This window comes from Aplidium turbinatum, chromosome 8 (assembly GCF_918807975.1).
Source record: "Aplidium turbinatum chromosome 8, kaAplTurb1.1, whole genome shotgun sequence".
Classification (NCBI taxonomy): Eukaryota; Metazoa; Chordata; class Ascidiacea; order Aplousobranchia; family Polyclinidae; genus Aplidium; species Aplidium turbinatum.
The window spans coordinates 32,889,253-32,916,775 of record NC_137479.1 but is presented as its reverse complement, the minus strand read 5'-3'; the positions used below and the strand labels follow the sequence as shown (position 1 = coordinate 32,916,775).

Sequence of the window (27,523 nt, the reverse complement as noted above, 5' to 3'; positions counted from 1 at the left end):
CAATAGCATTAACACGCTGTAATAGCATTAAAAACCTATTTTTGGGGAAGCAAGATAAAAAAAATTTGGATGCGGTTGTAGTTCAGTAGGTGAATGCTGGGCGTGGAAAGATTTTTGCCTATAAATAAGGGAAGAGCAGTATATTAAGTTTCACAGTTACTTTTAATTAAAAAAACTTTATTTATTTTTTTATCAAAATGCCGTTTCATATTGGCATTCACTCTCTAAGTAAAATTGAAGTGTTGCTATTATTGTGTTGAATTATGAAATAGGGTGGGACGTTTTTGACTTTTTTTTCGAAATTCAAAAACGGTTAGTCATAAAAAGTGGCACATGCATAAAAAAGTTACGTTTGCAAAATTTCATCAGTTTGGGGGTGCATCTTCTGCCCCCGCAGGAGGGTCAAACTTTCAATTTTTTGAAAAAAGAAGGGAAATTTCAATTTCCGTTTTAACATAATTTTTTTATAATTTTTTCTCTGGCTAGTTATAAATTGTAGGCCTAAGTGAGATGTACCCATAACATTCCTATGCAAAGGCATGTTCGAAGCTTAAGGTTTACTGCCCCTGCATCGACAACCAAAATGCTGAATTTTCACTAATTTGAAATGCTTTTTTGTCACTGCTCAATTAACAAACTTGTCGCAAAAGGGCGAGATGGTGTTAACGCTGTATGCTCATTTATGTTCTGTCAAAACTCTTTCACTGCCCATATGTCTTATGATAAAGAGTTACAAATAAAAAATGAATAACCTTTTGAAGTCAAAGTCTAAGGTGGACCTAAATTTCAGCAAAATTTGGAGCAAATGAAAGAATCTGCAAAGCAAAAATTATTTGATATCGGTTGTTGTAAGTGTTCCAATTTTCAGCAATGTACTTGGCCGCTGGAAAATCGTGTCCCTGTTACGGAACAACACTTCTTTCTTGATCAAAGAACAACCGGCATAATGGTGATTGATAAACATGATAAATCGGCCACAAAATCTAATTTTAAACGTTTTCCGAGGAGAGTCGCAAGATTAAAACAATTCCGTTCTTTACGTGAAGACCCAGGAGCAGGCACAAGTAGCACTTTGGTTTAAACACTTTTAACTTCTTATTCAAGCTCAGAAACTTTGTCATTCAATGAACAACGCTGCGGAGATTATGATTATCAGCCCAGTTTTGCCTCGGAAAACCCCAGAAAAAGCAAAGCTACTTCCAGTTTAGTAGTAGCCTATTTGCTGAATCATGCAATCGTACTGGTATTTCAGATAGGTCTGCAGCACTTATTGTTTCATCACTTCTACAAGATGCAGGAGTTGTAACGGATAGCGAGCCTCAATCTGTTATAGATAAAAGCAAAGTGAGAAGAGCGACAAAAACGCTGAGGTTTACAGCTCAAATGGAAAGTAAGCCTATCATGTGCATACATTTATTTGCAAAGCATATATTTTGATGGCCGAAAAGATCAAACCATCAAACAAGATAAAACTGCTGGGCTACTTCAAAAACGTTTCGCAGTTGAAGAGCACATTTACTTTACTTGAGGAGCCAAGTTATCATTTCATTGGTCATTTTACTGCAGCCAACGGATCTAGTGTTCCAATAGCTACAGGGATTCTTGAATATCTTGGATCCAATAAAATTAGCTACGATAATGTAATGGCAATTGGATGCGATGTGCAACTGCAGTAAACATAGATCAAAAAGGCGGCGTGATAAAGCTCCTGGAAGATCATTTCCAACAGCCACTTCATTGGTTAATATGCCTACTCTACGGTAATGAATTGCCTCTTAGGCATCTTATAAAAGAACTGGATGGCAATACTAACGAACCTGATAGCTTCACTGGGCCCATTGGAATGAACAGGGGCGTGGGAAGTAGGGGTGCTCAAGGGGATGCAGCCCCCCCTAGAACTAATTCAGCCCCCTCTGGAATTTTCGATAATTGCTTCAGCCCCCCTTAGAAAATTCTGACAATTTAAGGTACAAAACACAGATGTTGTTCGAAGTCCTGTTCAAAGTGTTGCAGTTGTAATTCGTGAATCGTCTAAAAAGTCTTGATGGCTAGTGTGGAGACTACACCGGTATGGTTAGCGAAACACAATGCTCGCTGTTCTATAGTGAGTAGTCAGGTAGTGCTGACGCCAGGAAGATCGCTCCTTTTCAACACGTAAATCTTCATGTCGCTTTTTGGTTCCGATGAAGTTGCCTGCAATTTGCTGGGTTTGTGTCCTAGCCTACTCGTTGCTGCGTTCGTGCTTCTGCAATGTCTGATCGACATGACAGAAGATGGTGCAATTAGAGAAGACGCACGTGCAAAGATATTCGGCTTGGTAAAACAAACACGCACGATGCGGCTTTATTTTGCGATTTTTGCAGCGGTGAAGTTTTTAGCCTGCAGAAGTTGTCGCAGGACAGCTCCAAAACAAGATTTCTGCTTCTACAGCTTTGGAATCCATCACCATTCTCAGTGGACAGATCAAAAATCTCAGAAAAGATGAATCCATTTCCAAGCTTATGGAAGCAGCGAACGTCTTTGCGTCTGGCATTAACCTAAAGACGCCAAAGGATCCCCGAGTGAGCAAAACTCCAGCAAGATTTCGAAACACAGAGGAATCGGATGCTTGTGTGCTGGAGAAGGAGCGTGGACACAGCAATACATCAAAGCCCTTGATTTGGTTCAAACTGAGCTTGATCGAAGATCCGACCAGGCGGATCTGCTTACAGCAGCCAACAGAGAGAAGGCCCTTCTGAGCTGTGCAAATGGTGAGGAAAAATCTGATACTGAGATCAGCTTACCCGATACCATCAGAAAAGATCGCTAAAAAACAGAACTTGCCTTACTCAGCGATGTTGTACAGTAGAAGTAGAAAAACCGCAAACTCCATTCAAACGGTTGCTGAGATATTATCGCAACTAAACCCTCACACACTAGACTTTTTTTTAAAGAAACGCGAAATTTTGTGAAGCTCTCCCTTTGTTTCCCGGTTTCAGCTGCATCATCAGAGCGTTCTTTTTCTGCTCTAAGACGCCTGAAAACGAGGTTGAAAAGCTCAATGACACAAAAAAGACTTACGGTATTCATGTTGCGTTGATGCATGTCCACAAAAACATTTTGGACACTGCCAATGTCAAACTCATGACACAGTTCATAGAGAAAACACCTGAGCGAAAAGCAATCTTCGGAAGCGTATAAGAACTCATTTCCACAAGCTATCGTTTTTATATCCCTTTCTAATTTGTTCGTCTTAATTGTAATTTCCTGAACAGCTGCTTTGTTGTTGCCGTTGTTCATTTGTTACAATTTACAAAGTGTGTGATTTGGCGTTATTTTTGACACAATATGGAACCCAACGCTTACTGCCAGCTTTAAATGCTCTCTCACATAAGGGTGGGTCAGAAGCTGACAACACTACGGCAGCTTCAGCCCCCCCTAGAGAAAAATAGTTCCCGCGCCACTGGGAATGAATGTAGCTAACCACAACTGTCACACAACTAAATGTTGTAAAATATAAAGTAGTTCCGGCAGCAGAGATTTAAATTGATGAAAATGACCTCAGCACTGACCAAAAATATCTTCTACACATGCACAGAGCAGGGAAAAGTGGAGAAATATCAATTCATTTCGTATCTAAGAGTCCAGGTATGATGAACCACTCAAGATGGTTGACCACAGCCAATAGAATTCTACGTTGCATCTAACGAACCGTCAGCTGTATTGGTGGAACGTGTGAACTATATTATGAATGTTTATATTCCAGTATGGGTTGCCATTAATAATGAAAGCAATTTCACTAATGGCCCAAAACATTTTTTTTTAAATTATACACTCTGCTCAGAACCTATCGAATAAAGTTCGCAATATCGTCAAAAAAGTAGCCTACTAAAGAGGAATGCGTTTTATGCCCACCCTGGAAACATTTTGATTGCAATGATATGTGATACCAAAGAATATGTAAGGGTACTAGGATGGAGAAAAATTTTCAATTCAAGAATATTATTATCTCACAGCACTCGTCAACGAAAGTTCACCCTGTCAATATTGCAGTTCAGTTCCGAACGTTACTTTGAGATGATAGACTGGCAAAATATTCCATTTTCGAACCCCCAGCGATGCGTGGTGTTGACAACAATGTGATAAAAGAGCACATCAAAACAAAGATGCCTCCGCAACATTTGTCTTTTATGTTTCCCTGCCACACACAAGCCGTTGGAAGAGCCATTAAACTCGTGACAGATGCCTCATCACATGTTGTGGACAGCATTGAAAGAGATGGGTACATTAAAGCAATATCACAATCAAGGAAAAAAAATTCCTCGGTTCCAGTCGAAAACAAGATTCCTTGCTTTTTTTCAAAAAATTGAAAGTTTGACCCTCCTGCGGGGGCAGAAGATGCACCCCTAAACTGATGAAATTTTGCAAACGTAACTTTTTTATGCATGTGCCACTTTTTATGACTAGCCGTTTTTAAATTTCAAAAAAAAGTCAAAAACGATCCACCCTACTATGAAGGCGGTATATTGCCTTTCCCAAGGGCACATCCACAACAATGAAACTTACCTATTTTTCTCCACACTGCATTAGAACTGAGAGTCAAACAGAGAAGTTATGAATACGATTTTTAAAATCTTTAGTATAAAAGCAGAGTTTTCTAGAAATAGCCTATGGGATGTCCAACTACCTGCCAAGAAGAGAGTGGGTTCAATTTGAGTGTTGTCATATGTTCAAATTTAAATTGAGATGTTATTTTACAATAATAGTGGCCTTAAACTTGCGCATCAAAAATTATTTCAAACTTAACTCTAAGCAATTTTTGATCACTTCAATCAATCTTATAACCAGGAAGAAATTTAGCACATAATATTTTGTATTCCTTATAGCGTAGTTTTGATTTTCCGAATTTTTTTAGTTTCAAAAGTTTCTCAATTTTTTTTTTCAAGCCTATAGTTTCATTTTGGATCAAATAAGTTTACTAATGTCATTGCAAGATGAGTTGGCTGCGAATTGTTTTTACCTTTGCTTAATATTAGATTTTTAACTAATTTTGAATAGACAAGATTCCGCGACCACTACTATGAAGTGGCATTTCTGCTTGAAATTTGAGAACTAGTGTAGGCAGCACTTTGTCTTTACGCACCCTTCTCTTGGCAGGGTAGCCTAGTTGGAAATCCCGTTCTTCCAGATCCTGTATGAAATGGTTTAGATTTGTTGCAACAATCTGCCATTCTGCTACATTTGAGGTAAAATATTGTTGGGCAATTATGGGATACCGCAAAATACTTTTCTCTTTCGTAAAGTGCCGTAAGTCTAAAAAGGTTGGGAACCACTGGCATAGATGCTCCCAAAGACTTACAGGCTACGTTCTCACCAAATAGTCTGGTTTAAAACACATAAAACAAACTTTTATGACAAAAATACTTAGATTGACTAAAAAAAATTTCTAGTCTTCCTCGCAGAAAAACCATCCAATTTCTTCACAATTTATTTGCCTCCAGGCGCGCTACACAGAATACCCAGTGCAGACATTGCCAGACAACCTGTCGAGACGTTGTGGACCTTAATTCATTTGCACTTATTTTAAGTCTTGAAAAGGACATTTCTCCTGACCAGCTGGTAACCATCAAGCATTTCATAAAGGTCCGTATGACAGAACAAGACCAAACGTGCTCTCCTGTGGGGTGGGGCCTATGATGGTTTCGTCTCACATAGGCCACATGCGAAAGTGTGAAAGTTCATCAGTAAGTTTCATGTCAACATCTTCTCCCAGACAGCCATTTCATCTAATCCCGGTCTTTACCAGATCAGTTACGGATACGACCGGATGTTAACCAGATCTGGAACAGATACTGTAAAGTGGCTGTCGTGGCTGGGTATTCTTCCATCAGTAACTTAGTTGAACGCCTTGTTCAATTTTTTGTTTAGATGCAGTCAGATTAGCAATAAAGAAAGGCATTTGTGTAACTTTTATAACTGCTTTTCTTGAGGACTAGAAAATTGCATTGCGACCTATTTATGAATAACTATGTTTTTTAGAACTGGTTTAGGTTTCGAAAAATTTCGCCTTGTTACCAAGTAAAAATTTCTTCAAATATATTTTAAACGTTTGTTAACATGCGTAGTAGGCTATATCTCAAACTTTCAGGCCCCCTAACTCTTAAGACCCTAGGCTTCAGCCTTGCCAGTCTGGTGGTGAACCCGGCACTGCTCCTCTGTGTTCGATCGACAGATCGTTTACGCCCGAAGGCAAAGCAATGCAGTGGCCTTTTATCATAAGATTTCACTAAACTCGACGTCGTGAGCTATAGTAAGCTTATACGTTTGTGCAATGTCAGAAAGTCAAAATGAAAACCAATTGTCCAGATCCCAATGTTAATGTAAAAATTAATCACAATTACAGAAAACAATGGTCGTAAAGAGGCAAAATGTCCTTTTCCTCATTCAGCTTAAGTTTTTGTTCCTAACAACCTAGCAAACTATAAAGTGTTGGACGAATTTACCAGTTCATGGAATTAAGAAGAGGGTGGCATAGCAATTTGAATACATTTGAAAGGGCAAAGGCCATTCAATGTGCAGGATAGAAGAATATAATCAATAAGCTAAAGGAATTCCTTAAAAAGTAAAAACAAATTTGAGTAAGGTATTGTAGAAATACTTGTAGATCTAAAAAAGGCAAACTTCCTTTTTGGTCAACAAACTAGATAAACAAATAACTTATTAGCCTACCTACGCATTCTCTGTTTAAGGGCAGTAAGACATGAAATCAATAGCCTACTGGATAGAAAAGTAATTGGGCCTCAAAAATGAAGTTATAAGGGTTGTTAGTATACTGCTGGTTGCGAAAAATCGTCCTTTTTCTATTCAATATAATATGTAATGATTATACACTTTAGTTACGTTCTCCTTGACCACCCAGTCGGCGTCTGCCGGTTCTAAGTTTTCCAAACATCAGTTGTTTTGGAATGCGATGGTTTGGAATGCGATGGTTTGGAATGCGATGGTTTGGAATACGATGGTTTGGAATGCGATGGTTTGGCATTGCCGCAATTGTATCTTTCTTATACACGTGAAAAGTTTGTGGAAAGAATAGCTCATTTGTCGTCGTCGTGTGAGCCTCTGGGGTCGAGGGTCTATTCTTTGACCACCCCAGATTCATGATGTTTCCGAACTACACTGGAAGGCTACTAGAGAGCAGCCAGTCTTTGGTTTCATCATCCATGACTCGCAGACCTTCCACTCCGTTAGGTGGCTTGAAGATGGACAGTCATTGGTGATGTGGTCTGCGGTCTGTTCCTCAGCACCACGTTCACTGGTAGATAAAAAACCATTCCCATTGTTGCATGGTTGAGACGCAACCACGCCTGTCTAACCTGAGGTATGCTGATGAAACTTCAATATAACAACATAAAAAAAAAGTTTGAAATTTTTTTTGTGTTGTGCTTGCAATGTCAGTGCACAGCTTTTCCGCGCTCTTAACAAGGGATTAAAAACTAAAACAAAAAATAAAATTTTTGGAAATTTTTCACGTTTTCCAATATTTCAACATCTTTGGGGCATCCCAAGATATTAAACATTTTGTATATTTTTTTTGTGTTGTGCTTACAATGTCAGTGCACAACTTTTTCGCACTATTAATAAGCGATTAAGAAAAAAAGTTGAAAAACGATCCACCCTATTCACCAAGTCATGCTTAAATTTTATTATTGTCTTGGTAGGCTATTCATTATCCGGGGGCAATTTTCCGGGGGGCAGTTGTCTGGATACCATAGAAAAGACGTGTGACATGCCTTCCAAGAATATTAGAAAAATAATTTTTCCAAAGCTGAACTATCACGCAACGAATTACTATCATATGCTTGATTGGGAGATGGGACACTGAACTGAAAACTGAGTCGTCGTCGTCGTGTGAGCTTCTGGGGCCGAGTGGTGGGACGGTGGGACGGGTGTCGGCATAGGGATGAACGAAAGGAGCCTGGTGGTGTCGAAATTTCATTGAGAGTTACATTTATGGTCCGTCCAATTAGCCGTAGAGATGTTTTGTTCATCAGTTTCTTTAATCAAACGTTGAGCAGCTGGCACGAATCGGTGTCTTGATTTCAGTCGACGGGGAAGCTCTTTTGGAGAAGCAGAGATTTGGAATGGAGAAGATGGTTGGGCTCCAATGCCCATAGACCGAGGGACAGAGTGGCTTTTTCGCGACGAAGCTCAGCTGGTTGCATGCCATCAAGATTGGGAAGATTGTCCAATAGTGTGGGACGCAGACACCTGCTCACTGCGCGCTGTGGCAATGAGCACTGCAGCACCAAACAGGTGCATAGTACTTTTCTGAAGAGTAGACAAGAGCAAGGGCTGCTATACGAAAAGTGTCAGCCCTCGCCCCCCAACTGGAGCCTGCCAAACTCTTAAGCAGCGCAGCACGCGATGTGAATTTCATGCACAGCGACACCAAATGGTGGAGGGGCATGAGCGATTTGTCTAATGTCACCTCAAGGTAGTTTGGTACGGAGCAGAAAGACAGTGATTTTCCGTTGTTCAGGACATTCAGCTGACGATCAGTTTCGCGGTTAAGTAGATGGAAAGCTTCTTCCACAGTTTTGGTTTCGCTGAGTTTCAGTCGCCATTTCTGGAGATAAGCTGAGAAGATAATTATGTCCTGGCTCAATGTGTCTTGTAGGTTTTCTAACATGGTACGGGTGAAGCGTCGATTTCTGACAAGTTTCATGATCATATGGACCATATGTCGGTCTGGAAGCAGGCGAAGCAGCTTGGAAGTAAGGCCGCGATGCCATACGGTGTCGTATGCAGCTGTACTATCTAAAAAGACAGTACTGGTCTTTTTTTTTGCCTCACAGTAATCCTCGATGTCTTCGGTCTTGAGTGTGACCTGATCTACGGTGGATTTTCCTCTTACCCCGAAATAAATCCAACACTTCACAAATCAAACTTTTGTTTTGGCGGGTTTTATTGTGTGAGTTTCCATATTTCGATTTCATTCGATGTCTTTGCAGGTGTTGAAAAATACAAATTTATTCATCAATCCCAATGAGCTTTGGACGCAAGATGACATGGCGGAAATTGCCAGTGATTCTTCTTCTTGTTTTATTTATGGTGTTGTGTTCCTTCTATTTCCAAGAACAAATCACGAGGTATGAACAACATAAACTTGCAGCTATCCAGAGGTGGGCAGCACGGATCAGTGCTAATCAGTGGGCACTACATTTGCTTCAGTCGTACATCTGCTACTTTTCAAATTTCCAATTTATAGAGCAAAAAAAAGAAAAGAAAAACTTTTAGACATTTGTTATGAAAACACTGAGACATAAGATTCACCTGGAGCTTGTTTTATATAACGACATGGAAATGGCAAAGTAAACAAATGTGGACTAAAGCATGATCATTCGTTTTCTAAGCCATTTTGACTTGACTACAAAGGTGCACGTAGTTATGTTTTCTGGACTCTTGCTGCACTTCGACTCCGAAGTCTACGACTCACAATCCACTCCTGCACCCAATATTTTGGAAATATTACTCCAAACTACCATCCTCAAAAAACAAAATATAAACCATATTTTTTATTGCTGTCTACGTCTAACATTTATGCCGTTCTTATCCCTTGTCATGAAAAGAAGCATATTCTTAAATAAATTAAAAATAGGCTACTACTTAAAAAATAAAATCAAAAGTGCACAAAAATGACCACTGCGCCAGCACTTGCATGTTAAATATATCAAATGGCAAAAAAATCAAACTCCAACTCTACTCCGGCCAAAAAATGAGACTCCGGCTCCTAAATGCTCAAAAACTCAGTCCGACTCATGCATGCTACATGTCTGCTTCACAATGTACTTAAATAGAGATTTTCACTGTCGGTTTAAGACAAAAGTAGCGCGTAGAAGTAGCGGTGGCGCGCATAACTTTTGGTCTGAGTAGAGATAGCGGGCTACTTTCAAAGTAGCGGATGCCCACCTCTGCAGTTACCGCAATTGTTCGTAACTGTGAGCTTCACTACCTTGTTGTCAATCAATTAAAGACCTGAGTTCAAGAACTACTTCACAAAATACGACTTTTGAGTTAAATTTATTTTCTATGTTGTTCAAATTTTTATTTCTATGCAAGCACCAGAAAAATATGTTATAGCGAAATTAAGTCGTTCAAATTTTGCGCGAGGACAGTCATTGACCGCCGTCATCATCTGTGATGGTGATAACTATTTCCACAAAATGTGATTTAACTAGACTTTGAACTCAGGTCTTCGATCGGCAAAAAGCGGTTCCATTGTTTTACATAAAACCTTTAAAAATAACTTTTAACCTGTAAATGGAATCTAAAGTCAAACTTTCAACCAAAGTCCGACTACAAGAAAGCTGCACATGAAACAATGTTTTGGTCGCACTTATCAAGAGCACGACAGATGCAATAAAAGGAGTGTGTTCTATCCTGAGTGAACCACACACCAACAATACAAGGTGGCATATGATATTTCTGTCTCATGGTGACCCATATACACAGACCTTGCCGACGTATGCTTACGCTTGTGAGCAGTCAAAGTCGATCGTAAAAGTTGCTAGCCTGATTAGTAATTGATAAATTAAGTTCTTGTTTGTATGTTATTTGTTTTTATTATGTTATTATTATGTATATGTTATGTGATTTGAAACTACTTTTGTTCCACTGTCAGTGTCACCTTTCAAATAATGTACCACATCTTGGAACATGTGCTATAAATCCAAACACTATCTGGCAACACTGTTGCACTGAGAAATTTAGTCATTTTTTGTTTTGGGAGTGAAACTCAGAGTTTTGTAGTGATTTAACATTTAATGGTCATTTTAGGGAGAAAATTTGTAGGCTACGTTTAGCGTAGGCCCTAGACTTAGAGTTTGCAATCAAAATTACATTATCCTACACTTGTTAGTCTTTCATGGGTTTCCACGTTGGCAAGGTCTGTATATTGTATAGGTGTATAAGTCGCACATACTCTACCTGTTATTTTAAACGGAGTTCATTGACCAACAGTCCAACATATAGCTTTGAAAGTGTTTCATGATACTATAAAGCTGAAGGAAAATCATTTGTTTCAGTAAATTGGCTTCCTACTCTGACGTCAGCAATGAGTCTCTAATTGCGCAATCACCAAGTACTCCAATCGCTTCAGGTATCGTAAGGTCAAAAGTCAAGTAGCTTGAACAGAAAAAGGTCAAGTGATTATTTGGTGAATTATTTTGGTCTCAAACTGGCAATTTGATTTCAGATTATATTGATCACAACATGGCACGAGTTGGACAATTCGCTAGAAAGGTCGAGGGAAAGTCCCTGCAGATGCAGGAATTGATTCAAGAGCTTGTTGAGGATGTGAATCAAACGTCAATTGACCGAAAGAAGAACTCCAAAAATTTACTTTTTCTGCAACGGTAACTGAGGGAAATGTTTGCTCAGTGGATATTACAAATGAATATGACGTCATAAATTCAATTAGTGCAGAGATGAATCGATCGTAATTGTAATCGAAAGTAATCACTTACACGTTTTCATGTAATTGTAAGTATAATTGTAATTAATGCTTTTTGTTGTTTGGTAATTGTAGTTACAGTAACTTAGGCTATGATTGTACAATTTTGGTAGAGATATGATTTTTTTAACCATAGGCAAATAAAACCTAACAACTAGACGGCATTTAACATAATAACATGAAAATAAACTAAAAATTACAAACGTTTTCGGCCATACTCATGTTAGCCCTTTTCAAGTAACCAACTGACTGATGTTCTTTTTAAATTGAAATTACAGATTTGATCTACATACACAAAATTAAAAAAAGAAACGCATAAGAATGAAACGGCAAGGCAAAGGAGAGGCAAAATCACATGACGCTTAATTGTGCAAGAAGAAACACAAATCAATGACGCAAAATTATGTGAAGACATTTAGCAGATAGGAGGCGCCTGCGGCAAACAGCTGCCTATTGAGGCGAGGATTGCAAGATTTTATGAGCAAGGCCTAGTGGATTGTTGAATCAAATTCGGTGAAGCATTTACTACAATTCTAAAAGACTCCAGGGATGGTTTATTGTTTGAACAAGTTTGGCAATCGAGTATATGATCTTTAATGTCACTATTTCTGTTGAAAGCAGTTAAATTCAATTAATGCTTCCTCACTCTTGAGCCAAGTATCGCGTTGACATACCAGTGTACATAATGATGTACAGTCCGAGTCGCGCGAACAAGTGAACTTGTACACGACATTTGAACACAGAAAGGAGGGAGTTTCAAATTTAAGCTGAAAATAATAACCAATTTTAAATGTTTTATACACGAGAATAATATCAGTGTTGAACTTCATTTTGATAAAACTTGACATATTGCTGACAAAACGTTTGGATGCTAAGGAACAGTGAGAAAGTTTTTTAATTCGCGTTCACGTTCCTCCGTCTGAGAGTCATTAAAACCTGAATCCAAAAAACCCTCTCAGCACTTTATTAAAAAACACTAGAGATCGGTTTTAGCATTAAAATAAGAACGTAATCGATTGACTTCATTATTAAAACGATCAGAACTGGAGCAAATGTCTCGTGCTCGCAGCAGGCACTTAATCAATCCAGACTGATAGTTGGAAGAGCATATAGCGTTGAAATTCAGTAGGAGGTCAGTATTGGTTGGTTTTCGCCAAACCCAAGTATCAAGTTTGTTGCTATTAATTTTGATTTTGACATCAAGAAAGGGGATGGTTTGATTGGGTTTTTCTACTGTAAAGGTTATATTGGGATATTGCGAGTTTAGTATGTTAAGAAACTGCGTACAAGAATTCTCATTATCGAATACAGCAAAAATGTCGTCAACATAACGTAAGTAACATTCACATCAGTTTCAGCAAAGATTTTATTCTCTACATGCGCCAAAAATAAATTGGTTAGGGTTGGACCCAGAGGCGAGCCCATTGCCACACCATCAATTTGTTTATATAATTTTCTTTTGAACCATAGGCATACGAAGCCGAGCAACGTTATCAAGTTTAACATATTAAAGATTACTATATTTACAAAAAACACAAAACTACGCAACAATTAAATATCGAACGTTTTCGACATCACACGATGTCCTCTTCAGGAATAACATATATACAATTTTTACTACATCTGAATAAAGTACAATGGTTATTATAACTATAAACAGGAAAAAACAAAAACTGCACAGTACTTCTGACTAGCTCAAACTCAACGATAGGCTCTGCGAAAATCAAAGGTAACTGCATGAAAGGTGTTGAACAGATCACATGATGTGGTTGAAAAGCAAGGTGCGAAAAAACTAATTTTAAAATACAGAGAGCAAGAAAGATGAGCTGCAAGCCTACAATTGTCTGTTCAAAGGTAGATTGTTACGTTTTATGTACAAGGCTTCTGAGATTTTAGTTTAATACTCAGACCTGCCTCTGGACATGATCTCAAACTGTTTTATAGAAACGTTGTTTTTGCATACTGTACACGAGAAAATGTGATCTTTATATAGAACGTTCAAAGTAGGCAGATATTTCCAACTTAAGTCATTAAGTCACCTACACTCTTTGCTCTATGTTCTAATGTCGTTTATAAATTCAGTTGTTTGCGTGATGCAAGCCTGACATACATCGGTATGTCAACAAGACATTTATCGACTAGAGCTGGGGAACACTTAAATTTGAATTCCATACAGAAAAGCGCAATTAAAGATCACATTTTCTCGTGTACAGTATGCAAAAACAACGTTTCTATAAAACAATTTGAGATCATGTCCAGAGGCAGGTCTGAGTATCAAACTAAAATCTCAGAAGCCTTGTACATAAAACGTAACAATCCACCTTTGAACAGACAATTGTAGGCTTGCAGCTCATCTTTCTTGCTCTCTGTATTTTAAAATTAGTTTTTTCGCACCTTGCCTTTCTACCACATCGATCTGTTCAACACCTTTCATGCAGTTACCTTTGATTCTCGCAGAGCCTATATCGTTGAGTTTGAGCTAGTCAGAAGTACTGTGCAGTTTTTGTTTTTTCCTGTTTATAGTTATAATAACCATTGTTATAACCACCACCGGAAGTGGTAAACCAAGCAGGTTACGACGCCTTAAAAATGGCGTCCCTCAGGGATCTGTCCTGGCCCCCCTTCTGTTTAACATCTACATCCACGACTTGCCAATCACGGTATCCGCAAAATACGCCTACGCCGATGATTTGGCCATTTTACACTTGTCGAATCAATGGGATACATTGGAAGAGACTCTAAACCAGGACATGTCGACACTTTCGGCATACCTCCTGAGATGGAGACTGAAGCTCAGCGAAACCAAAACAGTGACGACAGCCTTCCACTTAAACAACCGGGAAGCGAAGCGTGAGCTCAAGATCAACACCGATGGAAAACCCTGCCCTTCTGCCCAAACCCTAAATATCTAGGGGTAGTCCTGGACAGGTCGCTCACTTACCGTCAACGTTTGGAGTCACTACGCAAAAAGATCTCAACACGCACAGCTTTGCTAAGGCGTCTGGCCGGCTCAGGCTGGGGAGCCGGAGTCGATACCCTGCGCATTGCCACCATCGCGCTAGTTCACGCTCCAGCAGAATACTGTGCACCTGTCTGGAGTCGCAGTGCCCACTGCCATCAAATTGACACTGCCATAAATGACGCCTTGCGTATCGTGACAGGATGCCTGCGACCTACACCATCGGAAAATCTCCCTGTCCTTGCAGGCATCCAACCAGCTGAGCTTCGTCGCGAAGAAGCTATCCTGTCTCTTTCTCGTCGCGCTACGAACCCCAACCACTTGCTCTACTCAAGTCTCTATGAGTCTGTGAACGAGAAACCTCAGCGACTGAAATCGAGACACCCATTTGTACGTGCCGCACAACTCCTGATGAAAACTGCTGAAGACCAATCCATCAGTGCGGCTACCTGGGCAGACCATCAATGGAGCTCGGAGTGGAAGAAGAACTCCTCAAGACTCCAAAGTTTCATCTCCGACACCAGCAACCACCCAACCGGAATGCATTTGCCAAGGAAGGCCTGGGTGCGGCTCAACCGCCTGCGTACTGGCGTCGGACTATTCCGCTCGAACATGCACAAATGGGGGATGGCTCCATCCGCGATTTGTGAGTGTGGCAAGGAGGAACAAACCGTAGACCACACCATCTGTAACTGCGCCATCTACCATGCGCCAAATGGTGTGCGTGGTCTGCGTGAACTGGATGACAAATCAATTGAATGGCTGCTCGACACCTGCCCAAACATCTAGACCGCGTCGCCGCCACTGCCCAAGGGTGGTAAAAGGCAGAGCCCCTCGACCCTTGGAGTGGCGAAGAAGGTTCAAACGAAGAAGAAGATAACCATTGTATTTTATTCAGATGTAGTAAAAATTGTATATATGTTATTACTGAAGAGGACATCGTGTGATGTCGAAAACGTTCGATATTTAATTTGTTGCGTAGTTTTGTGTTTTTTGTAAATATAATAATCTTTAATATGTTAAACTTGATGACGTTGCTCGGCTTCGTATGCCTATGGTTCAACAAGACAAACTCTCTACCGAAGCTGTAATTTTCTTTTATAAACAAACATACCTTCGGTGGCTATATGCATGAGTTTAATAGAAATGTCTTTGTTGATGGGCGGATGATTGGGTTGGTCTTGAGAAAAAATACAATTGGCGATAATGTCAATAGTTTCATTTAAAGGAACATTGGTGAATAATGATTTTACATCGAAATTCATCATTAATTGATTCGTACCACATTGAAAATTATTGAGTTTTTCCAAAAAATTGTTAGTAGAATTGAGCATGTAATTATTCGGTAGCCTATAATATGGTTTGATAATAAATAGAGCCCAAAAATTTTGCCAAACAGTATTCAAGGGTAGAAACCACAGGACGAGCGGGATTATCTTCTTTATGAACTTTGATTAAAACCGTAAAGCTAACCTGGGCTGCTCCCAGAAGGAATTAATTTCCGTGTTACGTTTTCATCTAATTTTTTGAAGTACTTTCTCACATAATACACAACGGACTTTTCTTTAGAAATAATGGGATGAACTTTGGTATTGACGTTGGTATTGACTTTGGTATCAGATCGTCCTTCTGATGACCTGTTAAAGGTAAAACAGGCTGTTAAGGTTTCAGATAGTAATAACTATATTTGATTTATGATATTGTATATATGATTAATTATATACTTAGGGCTTTTGACTCTTTGCCTTCTCCACAAGTTGGTAAGCTTTCGCTGGTGCGTCTTGATGGTTTCAATCGCTAATCTTTTGACCTGTTGTGTGAGCACACAAATTAAAATTGTTTTTTTCACGGAGAGTGAGAATATTCAAGATTTATCTTTTGCGTTCCTCATACTTTCGCTCTGAAATGCGAAGCTCTCGTCGCGTTTCTTTCAACTTTTATTTTAATAAAACTTGAAATATTTCTTGAGGATTCTTCGATGTGCTAAGATTCGGTGTCTTGATTTTTTAAAAATTTGCCTCAATAGGCAATCTTCGCCTCAATAGGCAGTTGTTTGCCGCAGGCCCCTCCTATCTGCTAAATGTTCACATAGTTTTGCGTCATCGAATTGTGTTTCTTCTTAAGCAATTAGGCGTCATGTGATTTTGCCGCTCCTCTGCCTTGCCGTTTCATTCTTATGCGTTTCTTTTTTCGATTTTGTGTATGTAGATCAAATCTGTAATTTCAAATTATGAAGAACGTCAGTCAGTTGGTTACTTGAAAAGGGGTAGCATGAGTATGGCCGAAAACGTTTGTAATTTTTAGTTTATTTTCATGTTAGAGCTTCGGTAAAGAGTTTGTCTTGTTAAACCATAGGCATAGTATGGCATAAGTAGCTCGGCTTTGTATGCCTATTTTCATGTTATTATGGTATAATATTGTAATTTAAAAAGTTAAAAAGTTCCTCTGCCTTGCCGTTTCATTCTTATGCGTTTCTTTTTTCGATTTTGTGTGTGTAGATTAGATCTGTAATTTCAAATTATGAAGAACGTCAGTCAGTTGGTTACTTGAAAAGGGGTAACATGAGTATGGCCGAAAACGTTTGTAATTTTTAGTTTATTTTCATGTTAGAGCTTCGGTAAAGAGTTTGTCTTGTTAAACCATAGGCATAGTATGGCATAAGTAGCTCGGCTTTGTATGCCTATTTTCATGTTATTATGGTATAATATTGTAATTTAAAAAGTTCAGAACAATGGAATTGAAATGTAATCAAAAATTTTGATGGTGTAATCGTAATGTAATAGAACTGAAAAGTATGCAACCTACCCAACTCTGGCATCGTGTGAGTCTTCCCGAGAAACAATGACATGAAGCTCAACAAACTTTCCGTTTCAGAGAAGTCGTCGCCGAACTTAAAGTGTTTGTAAAAGAACATGAGAGTGAAAGCAAGAAAGAACTAAAAACCTTACAAGAAATTGTAGCAAAGAGAATTCATGATTTGCAGGTGATGTTTGAAGTGACGTCATAACTGTGTTTCTTAGGTGTTCAAGCTTAGAAGCTGCCATTGTGTCACTGTTTGTTTGTCCTGAACCAAATTTATTGTTCAACTGAAACGCAAGGTTCTTTATTTCAAGAGGTTTGGAAACCAACTGAAACCGGACATCTGTTACTCGTAGAGAATCTGAGCGACTTAAAACTCTTTTGACGGAATCTCGTGGCTCCCATTGTACCGACAGCTTTAGTGCCAAACACCTATTGAGTTCTGAATGGACCATGTTCATCATTGTGAGCGGTGATGCTGAATCACCATCATCATTGTGGGCAATGATGCTGAACCACCATCATCATTGTGAGCGGTGATGCTGAACCACCATCATCATTGTGGGCGATGATGCTGAACCACCATCATCATTGTGGGCGGTGATGCTGAACCACCATCATGATTGTCGGCGGTGATGCTGCACCACCATCATCATTGTGGGCGATGATGCTGAACCCCCATCATCATTGTGCGCGGTGATGCTGAACCCCCATCATCATTGTGAGCGGTGATGCTGAATCCCCATCATCACTGTGGGCGGTGATGCTGAACCACCATTATCATTGTGGGCGGTGATGCTGAACTCCCATCATCATTGTGAGCGGTGATGCTGAACCACCATCATCATTGTGGGCGGTGACGCTGAACCACCATCATCATTGTGGGCGGTGATGCTGAACCACCATCATCATTGTGGGTGATGATGCTGAACCACCATCATCATTGTGGGCGGTGATGCTGAATCACCATCATCATCGTGGGCGGTGATGCTGAACCACCATCATCATTGTGGGCGGTGATGCTGACCCACCATCATCATTGTGGGCGGTGACGCTGAACCACCATCATCATTGTGGGCGGTGATGCTGAACCACCATCATCATTTTGGGTGATGATGCTGAACCACCATCATCATTGTGGGCGGTGACGCTGAATCACCATCATCATTGTGGGCGGTGATGCTGAACCCCCATCATCATTGTGGGCGGTGATGCTGACCCACCATCATCATTGTGGGCGGTGATGCTGAACCACCATAATCATTGTTGGTGGTGATGCTGAACCACCATCATCATTGTGAGCGATGATGCTGAACCCCCATCATCATTGTGGGCGGTGATGCTGAACCACCATCGTCATTGTTGGTGGTGATGCTGAACCACCATCATCATTGTGAGCGATGATGCTGAACCCCCATCATCATTGTGGGCGGTGATGCTGAACCACCATCGTCATTGTGGGTGGTAGTTGATCATAATCAGAGATGGGCAAGATCACCAGTATTGGTGATCTTGAAGATCAAGATCAAGATCACCAAAAATAGGTGATCTTGAAGATCAAGATCAAGATCACCAAACTATGTGATCTTGAAGATCAAGATCAAGATCGTGATCTTAAAGATCAAGATCACTTTCAAGATCACTTTTTATGTACTTGAAAAAAAAATGAAGTTTTTGATCAATACTGTTGCAAAAAATAATTACTATAAGCAACCTGGGTAAAGGTATATAGTTGCTATTGCTAACTTTCACTTTCAACTACTCGATCGCTGGCCTAAGAATTGTAATAAGTTAGTGACTGTTTCTATTAGGCCTCAGGCCCGGATTTAGGGGGGGGGGCAGAGGGTGCAGGTGCCTCGGGCTCCCCGACTTTTGAAGGGCCCCCCTACTTGGAAAAAATGTGATTTTGTTTTATTTTTTTTCCTTTCAGCTTTTAAAGTTTTCTGTAAAATGCTGTGCAGTGCTGGATTAATGCTACTGTAGACGTAGAGGTGGTTTTTCGAAACCACAGGCGCGAAAAATTGTTTTGCACCGGGACTCCCCGATCTAAAAGTGCCCCGGGCCCCCCATCAGCTAAATCCGGTCATGTTAGGTCTATCAATTGTTGACGTAGTTTGCGTAGAATCGCAACGTCACACCCAAGGCCGAGGTTAATTACAGTAGTACTAAAAAAGTCGCAAAATTTGCTATTAATTTGATACTTTATATTTATAATAAATAAATAAACATAAACTTTGAACTGCATCATTTTTTACCAAATTTTTGTCTGGTTCATGTGGGAGTTTTGATTCGTGTTATTAAGTAGTTTTAACTTTCACTGTATTATGTCAAAGTTTATTGCACCATTTATCCATCTGGCAACCTTGATACTGTTGTCTGCTATCAAAAAAGTTCAGAGGTTTGCGGTCAGACAAACCCCTCCATACTCAGACACTAAACAAGTCTTGGTCTGGTTGATTTGCTGCAATAAACCACTTTACATGACCAAAGTCGGCTAGAGTCCAGATTTTTTAACACCGCCATTCTAGACTTTTGAAACATCTAAAACTGAGTCAAAGAAAGCAAACATTTCTTTAAAATAAACACATGGAAATTGTGAACAAAGTTAAATCATTTTTATTATACGTCAACATGAAGTACACGGAAGTTGACTTCTTTATTATGACCAACACAGAGATTTTTTTTCAATTTTGAAATGGCAATACTGACCAGATCAGATGGAGACTTTAAGTCGTCTTTTGTTGGACACATATCATATCAACAGTGGCTTAATGTTAGTAGTTGCCACTAACTGCTTTGTACAGTACGAGTTCTAAAAAAATGCCTCTATCTTGTAAGTAAACTTTAATTTTAAAGTGATCTTGATCTTATTGTTCTTCAAGATCAAGATCACACAAAAAAAAGTGATCTTAGATCAAGATCAAGATCACCAAAAAAATAGTGATCTTCAAGATCAAGATCAAGATCACGATCTTGATCTTCAAGATCACTTGTGATCTTCAAGATCAAGATCACGCCCATCTCTGATCATAATTCCGCTGAAATTATAATGAACAAACATAAAAAGTCCTTGTACTATTATGTTTAAGTAGCCTAACAGACGCACAGCTTGAAAAAGCAAATTGATGCAAGATCAATGTACAGTATAGGCTACTTTGTCTTTTTGGTGAATGCGGAAGAGCAGAAAAGTTTCTAATTGAAAGCGTCAATCACGATTTAGAATCCCGCAGACTGCGAGTCAGCGCGAAGGTTGATCTGTCAGTTGGCGGTCGATTGTGGATTGGGATGTCTGCTTCATCACTACGCGATTTGCTTCTTCATCGCGCTCGGAACTAATCGGACATTGACCCTTGACCTTTCTAAGATGAACTACGTCAACATGGATGACGTGTTCAAGCCAGTGGCTCCGACGTGCCCTCAAGTGGACACTTCAAACGTAATTGAATGGAAAGGTGCAACATTGTCACAACTTTGAAATTTATAATTTGATTGCAAAATATTAAAATTTAACAGTAAAAGTTTCCACAACTCCATTAAATCCGGGTTAGGGTTCATTGGGTTATATTCCGTCATATTCCGTAACGCAATTATTGCGTCAAAATGATTTTTTTTACCAGCTATTTACTCTCCAGGAGAAAAGACAAACAACCCCACTCCCGATGACGTCAGAGTTGTGAAGGTGATCATCAGAGGCGCTTTCACCCCCACAACTTTGTTCGCCCCATGCACCGTTCCTTCAGGAATCCTTGGTAATAGCAAATACTTTGTGTGGATTTCAAGCTTAATTGTGGTATTGAGTTGAGTGCGTGACTTTGCGAACGAACAAGCTACAAGATCAAGTGGCACTGGTTCGACTCTCAGAGTGTGCGCTTGAGCAACACATTCTAAGGACTGCTCTCCATTGAGCGGCATCTAATGGATGGAATAACTCCCTGGCAACAACACTTCAACAATCGGAAAGTCCTCTCTGTCAATCTTAGTAACCGAACCCGCGTCAAAAGCCTCTACATTGTAGAGCCTCTACGAGTATGCAAAATTACCAGGAATAACCTATCAAGGCTTTGTCAGTTCGAGGATAAAGGATAAAAAAGAAACATTTACGTTGGTAACCTGGTTGACACCTCTTCAAATGAACAAATATTTTTTTAAAGCACCAAACCCAATATGTAGCCTACAAACTAAACTCATGTTTAGCCAACACGTTTTCAAAGTTATTCCGTTGCCCATTTTCTTTTTTTTGTTTTTTGTTTTGTTTTATTATCTTTATCCTGCATTGCGGGAAAGCGGACTTGAGCGCTATGCATCGGTGTACGCCTTCCAACGTACACCTGACCCACGCTGCAGCCGACGGCAATGTCTGTTTCCGGTTGTCTACTCTACTTATGACTTAAATTTGGTACTACTCATTACTCGAAATCGATCATTGGGTAGAGGCAATTATCGTAAAGTTTCTTGCCCAGCGAAACAACAGCAAGTGCGAGTGGCTGGAGTCGAACATGCAGGCTCTCGACTGCGAGCCCAACGCGTTAACCATTCGGCCACTGCTGCCAATTTGCTGCCATTTCATTGTTGCAGACGGACTGATCATACAACAGTGAAATTTGTGCAGTGTAGTGTTCACTGTTTTATTTATCCGAAAACACCTCACAAAGATTTTGTCAAAAATAACGGGCAACTTTGTTTCTCTTCATTTCCTTTTAACAATTAGTGACATTTTCAGAACGATTGAGCGGTTGCCATGACGACCCAAATGTTTGGTGGATCGGCCAGATCATGAAGCATTTGATGCGATTCAAGCACCGAGTGTCCAAAATGGTCGATGAAACAAAACGGGCGATTGGGTTCCTGCACCCTATTGCGGGGTGCGTACATTGTGTGACCTCTTGTTACGTCATAATTATGTGATAACTACGTCATTGAAAATGAATCTCCCACAAGTCAGCCGTTGTGAACTGAGCAAATGACAGTTGAGCAAGTGACAACTGAGCAGCAAGCCGAAACTTGGCATGTCACCAGTCAGCAAATTCAGTTCAGCAAGAGATTACCAAGCAAGTCGGATGCTCCATGAAAATCTCATTTGCTGACTTGGCAGTAGGTGGCTGAAATGTACATGGTGAGTTGTCGAATGCCTAGTGGTCTGACGACCGTTGAAAATACTTGTGACGTTGCAGAGTACACGTACGTCGGACGGACAAACTAGTCAAAGAAGCGAAGTACCACGGCGTGGATGAATACATGCGCCACGTCGGTGAATGGTTCGACCGGCACGACAGGATGACGAATACCATGGCAACCAGACGGCTTTTCGTAGCAACCGATGAGCCTCACGTGATCGAGGAGTTTAAAAAGTAAGAATACTGAAGGAAACACAATTTCCTCTTCTGCGAGTCCCTCGATGAGACTGGGAGGCGGAACCACCGATACCTCGGTTTGAGTGACAGTTTGATTCCTTTCAGATACAAGAACTACACGATAATTCACGATCCTCACGCCGCTAATCGGACAATTCGATTCCGCTTTACCAACAGCGGCTTGATCGACATCATCAATGACATCATGCTCTTGTCTCAATGCGACTTCTTTGTCGGAACCTATTCATCGAATGTGAGAGCGCTGTGTGATGTTGCACGTCTTTGTTTTTGTATAAAGTTTAGGGAAGATTTGGCAATCTCTTCTTTAATAGCAGAAGTAGCCTACATGATAAATAGGCTAAATGTGGCAGGGGAAGGTCGGGTTAGTTGAGCCACTGGGTTAGTTGATCCACCCCTTTTAATTCTTTTAAGTGGTGAGGTCGTCGTATCCAGGCTTACACCCGGTGGTTGAAGATTTAGATTAAGTAGACGGGAAGGCAAGGAAGCCAATCTTCGTGTCCACCTTCAGGCATGCCTTTAAGTGTCCTGCCACAGACACAGCCGCATGCTCGAGCGGTGTCGAACCGGCGCCCTTTCGATTGCCGTTCCAGGGTTCTCACCACTCGGCTATGCAACCGGTTTAAGTGGTGGTGAGGTAACCACATTTTATCATCACGTGATCTTAAAGTTTGTCATCGCGTGCTCTCGCGTCTGGTTTGAGTTGACGATTGATATTATATGTGGTGCTGAAGTTAAAAAGTTGTTTACTTTACAGTGTAGATTCTAACGATCTGTATTAGCCTGATGCTGCGGGTTCGTGGTGGCAATATCGAATTACACTAGCTTTCGGAACACAGTTCCCTAGTCATGTGCTATGACGAATGGTGTTGCAGTCTGTGAGTGGTTCTTAAATGTGGATCTTTGGTTTAGCTTGAGGCTGCAGGCTGTTGATTTACCGTTAGAATCTACACTGTGAAGTAACCAACGATCATGCTGCTAAAAGCGAAACTCAATCAATTAAAAAGTTGTGTTTTGACTTTGGAAAGTAGATTTTGAAAATAGAAGTAGGCTATGTCCAATAATATCTTTTTATACTTGGTTAGTGAGACATTTTCATTTAAATTGTTGGGTAGCTTACCAAACAAGCTACGTTCTGAATAAAAAGCGGCAAAGTGTGTCATGAAGTTTTTCTGTAGTTTTAACATTTTCATGGCGGTATAGTTAAGGTGTTAGTGGAGCCACTGCCTTCGGTGTTCGTTGAGCCAGTGTAAAAAAAGGCGTTATAATGATTATGATACCTCCACACACCTTACATAGATTGCAGCCATTGGATAGGTCTGTTTATAAACATCTTTGAACTACACAAAACTCATCAAAAACACATAAACTTGGTCAAGCTTTAATGAAATCAGTGACGTAGCCAAGGGGGGGGGGGGTTTGGGGGTTACAACAAAATGAGGCTCAACCAACCCCAGTCTGTGGCTCAACCAACCCTTACCGTATGGTGTTAGTTGAGCCACAGACTGGTGTTAGTTGAGCCATTTGACTAAGTTACTAGTTTTTAAACACCTGTGGACCCGGTTGTCGTCGTTCGATAAGGCTTGTACTTCCTACAAATATTGTTCAATATACGCAGAAGGTAGAGCACTGTGAATGAAGAAATAAAAGCAAATCATATCAAAAAAAATTGCAAAAATGCAAAAAGTGGCTCAACTAACTCGACCTTCCCCTAACGATGAAAAATTCTTAGATTCCTGCCACAGAAAGCTGAACCCACTGAAACGTTGCGACAGAGCAAAATTAATGCTCTTGAAAAAAAAGTAGAAAAAAAAAGATTTTTGAAAATGTAAAATGCGAAACTGCGTGCTCAGAGTAAAGTGGTGCCAGATGTGCTTCAATTTTTCAAAAAAAATACTATGCTTGCCAAGAATTAGATCAATCACCTATGTTGTTTGCTAAATCTGTTCAAAAAACTCCCACAAACATAATTTAGGCTACTTCGTGTCAGCTTATCTCGCTAGACGCAGAATATGTTAAATTTGTCATTTAATGAAAATTAACGTTTTATTGCCTAATTCAGTTAAGCTGCTTTGATCACGTTAGCTGTATTACATTCAAAATCTTATTTATGCAGTCCGTGATGGTGAGTAGATGTCCACCCCTGCTCTAGCTCATCAACAAGTAAGTTAAACATAGGACAGCGATAAAAAGTAGTCTTCTTCTATCATGCGGCAAAGTCAAAACTGAAACCTAGCAGCTCTATGATCAGTGGTCGATGATTAACTTGGCATTCCTCGCAGGTGGGAAGGATTGTATACGAGCTGATGCAAGCCGACGCAGACCGAACCTACGATGCTGTTTCTGTTGACAGTATGTATAACTTCCTCGGAGGACACAGCCAAGTGTTCGAAGCAATACAAGAACATGATCCGCTAGATGGAGAAATAGCAATGAGTGTAGGTGATCGAATTACATCACCTGGCTACCATGATTTCTCCTGGGCTTCCAGAATTGGTCGAAATGAAAGAACGAGAAAGAAAGGAAGTTTCCCCGCACATAAAGTCAAAAAGATTCTAATCCCTGCTGAGTACCCTGGAATACTGTAACCCTACCATGTGGAGCAGAACCCCAGATCAGGAATTTCCACTGTGTGTAAAGACGCTCAACACAACACGCATCAATTGCTCGGGTGCCGGTCAGAAAAAATAACTGCGGGTTGCTTAATTGTGACCTCACAATCACGTTGCTCTCTCAGGGATCCAACAAGAAAGTCAAGTCAATTATTTTGTTTCAATTTTAATAAATCAGTAAATTTTTGTAAGAATGCCTACTCGCATTCTGGCTAGTGCTTCATACACACGTAGATTTGCCGTCATGTTACATTGTGTGGTTGTGTTTAGCGATTGCAATGCTAACAGTGACGTGTTTCCAACCAAGACTAGGGCCCTTTTTAAGTAACTGCAACCATGATTTCCGACTCCGTCTTTTTCTCACTCAATCTATAACCACGATATGATGAGTGACGCAGTTGGTCATCTCATAGAGCTATGCAAGATATCTATAAATGGAATTAGTGCAGGCCCTTAGGGGCAAAAATGAGTACCTTTAGGCTAAACGTGTTACACGTTGTTGTTTTGCATTTTTTTGTAGTTAATGAATCTAACTTCAATTTTAGTGGGTGTCGCAACTTTTTGGGTCACGTGATCACCCCCAAATCGGGGATTCTTCCCAAATCAATTTTGAGCTTTTTTCTCGGCATTTTTATGCAATTAGATACGTTATTTTGTTACATTTGGACTGACTGCCACTACAAAATACACGAGATAAAAATCACACAAAATTATGTTATTAATGACGTCATTGTGACGTCATATATTAATTTTTGCTTGTTTTTTTTCTTATTGTAGTCGCTTATTTGTTGTTGGTGTTACCTTTTTGGTTACAATAAGTTACCAATGCTATAATAATTACTCCTTCAAATATGACGTCAGTATTGCATCATGAATGACGTCATCATTTTGTTATGTGATTTTGTTCCAGATGTTTTTCTTATAGCTTAGTATGGTAGGTAGGCAATAACTATAGGTCTGGGCATATATGGTTTGACCCCAAAAAAATTGCAACCAAAGGTTATTCAACTGTTTTGATTAGTATTGGGTGTCAGTATTGACATATTCAAAATCTTAAGCGATCCAACTTCTGGAAAGTGGTTATTTTCAAGATAGCTTCCAAGATGGCCGCCAAACCATTAAAATAACAGTAAATTGACCATAACTAGGTCATCGTATGACCAAAACATGTAGTTTTGGTGCTATACCTAGGTTTTTATATCCTGTAAAGTCAATGAGACCATTCTCAGAATTGTTAAATTATCTGATAGCTTATAAATTCAATATGGCAATCCAAGATGGTCGCCAAACCATTAAAATAACATAGTAAATTGACCATAACTAGGTCATCATATGACCAAAACATGTAGTTTTGGTGCTATATCTAGGTTTTTATACCCTGTAAAGTCAATGAGACCATTCTCAGAATTGTTAACTTATCTGATAGCCTATAAATTCAATATGGCAATCCAAGATGGTTGCCAAAACAATTAAAAATGTACAATAGCAATGTATTATTTATTAAAAAAACCGGTAAATTTCTATATATATTTGGGTAAACTGAGCAGTGAGCAGGCATAAAGAGTTTATGCGATGTGGTCATGTAGACTCTCGACATAATTAGCGTAAAGAAAGCAAATGGATCAAGTATTACTAATGCTCAGCGCTGTCACTCTCGATGTCATCATCTGTAATTATGTGATTGCTGTATGAATACATGAACCAGTTTGGCATGGTCCACATCCAGCATGGCATGGTAGCCCATATCTCCGGCAACTACAGTGAGGTGGACACGATTCGCAATTGCAGTGATCATCTTCAGTAGCCTAGGTTGCCCGGGCAGCTTTCGTGTCCGTCATGATTGGAACCATCTGATTATTGTCTATTTTCCATCCCCAGTCTAGAGCATCCATACCATCGTCAGTAGCCTACCCATCCTGACCATAATCTGGTAGTAAACTCTGAGGCAGTGGAATTTGGTAAAGGATGATGTAGGTGGCAAACGTTCAGGGTGAACAAAGGACTTGGCTGTTTTAATTTTCTTGACCAATGTATTGTATCGCTATGTTTCTAGGTTACTACTGCAATCGTTGCCAAACATAACAGTCATAGCTTTGTTTCCAAGATCCTTAATGATGTGGTCTGCAGTGATGGGCATTATGGGCGATAATTTATCGGCGATAATTATCGGCGATAAATTTTTATCGCTTATCGTTATCGCTCAATTGTTTTTTCAGTTATCGTTATCGCCAAAGGCAATATTTGATTATCGCCGATAATTAATCGCCGATAAATTTTATTTTGGATCAACACA

General features: G+C 39.9%; 1 protein-coding gene across 1 annotated transcript; it reads left to right on the top strand.

The window, feature by feature from the left end:
- The first annotated feature begins 4,097 nt into the window (after nucleotides 1-4,097).
- On the top strand, nucleotides 4,098-26,103 carry LOC145775413 (alpha-(1,6)-fucosyltransferase-like). The gene is made up of 14 exons (XM_082586706.1): nucleotides 4,098-4,261; nucleotides 5,481-5,622; nucleotides 5,753-5,869; nucleotides 8,991-9,128; nucleotides 10,384-10,502; nucleotides 11,064-11,137; nucleotides 11,234-11,393; nucleotides 17,325-17,433; nucleotides 20,470-20,701; nucleotides 20,882-20,998; nucleotides 21,970-22,111; nucleotides 22,421-22,597; nucleotides 22,706-22,853; nucleotides 24,901-26,103. The coding sequence occupies exons 1-14, from the start codon at nucleotides 4,098-4,100 to the stop codon at nucleotides 25,204-25,206; spliced, it is 2,145 nt and encodes a 714-aa protein (XP_082442832.1). The 3' UTR covers nucleotides 25,207-26,103.
- The last annotated feature ends 1,420 nt before the right edge of the window (nucleotides 26,104-27,523 follow it).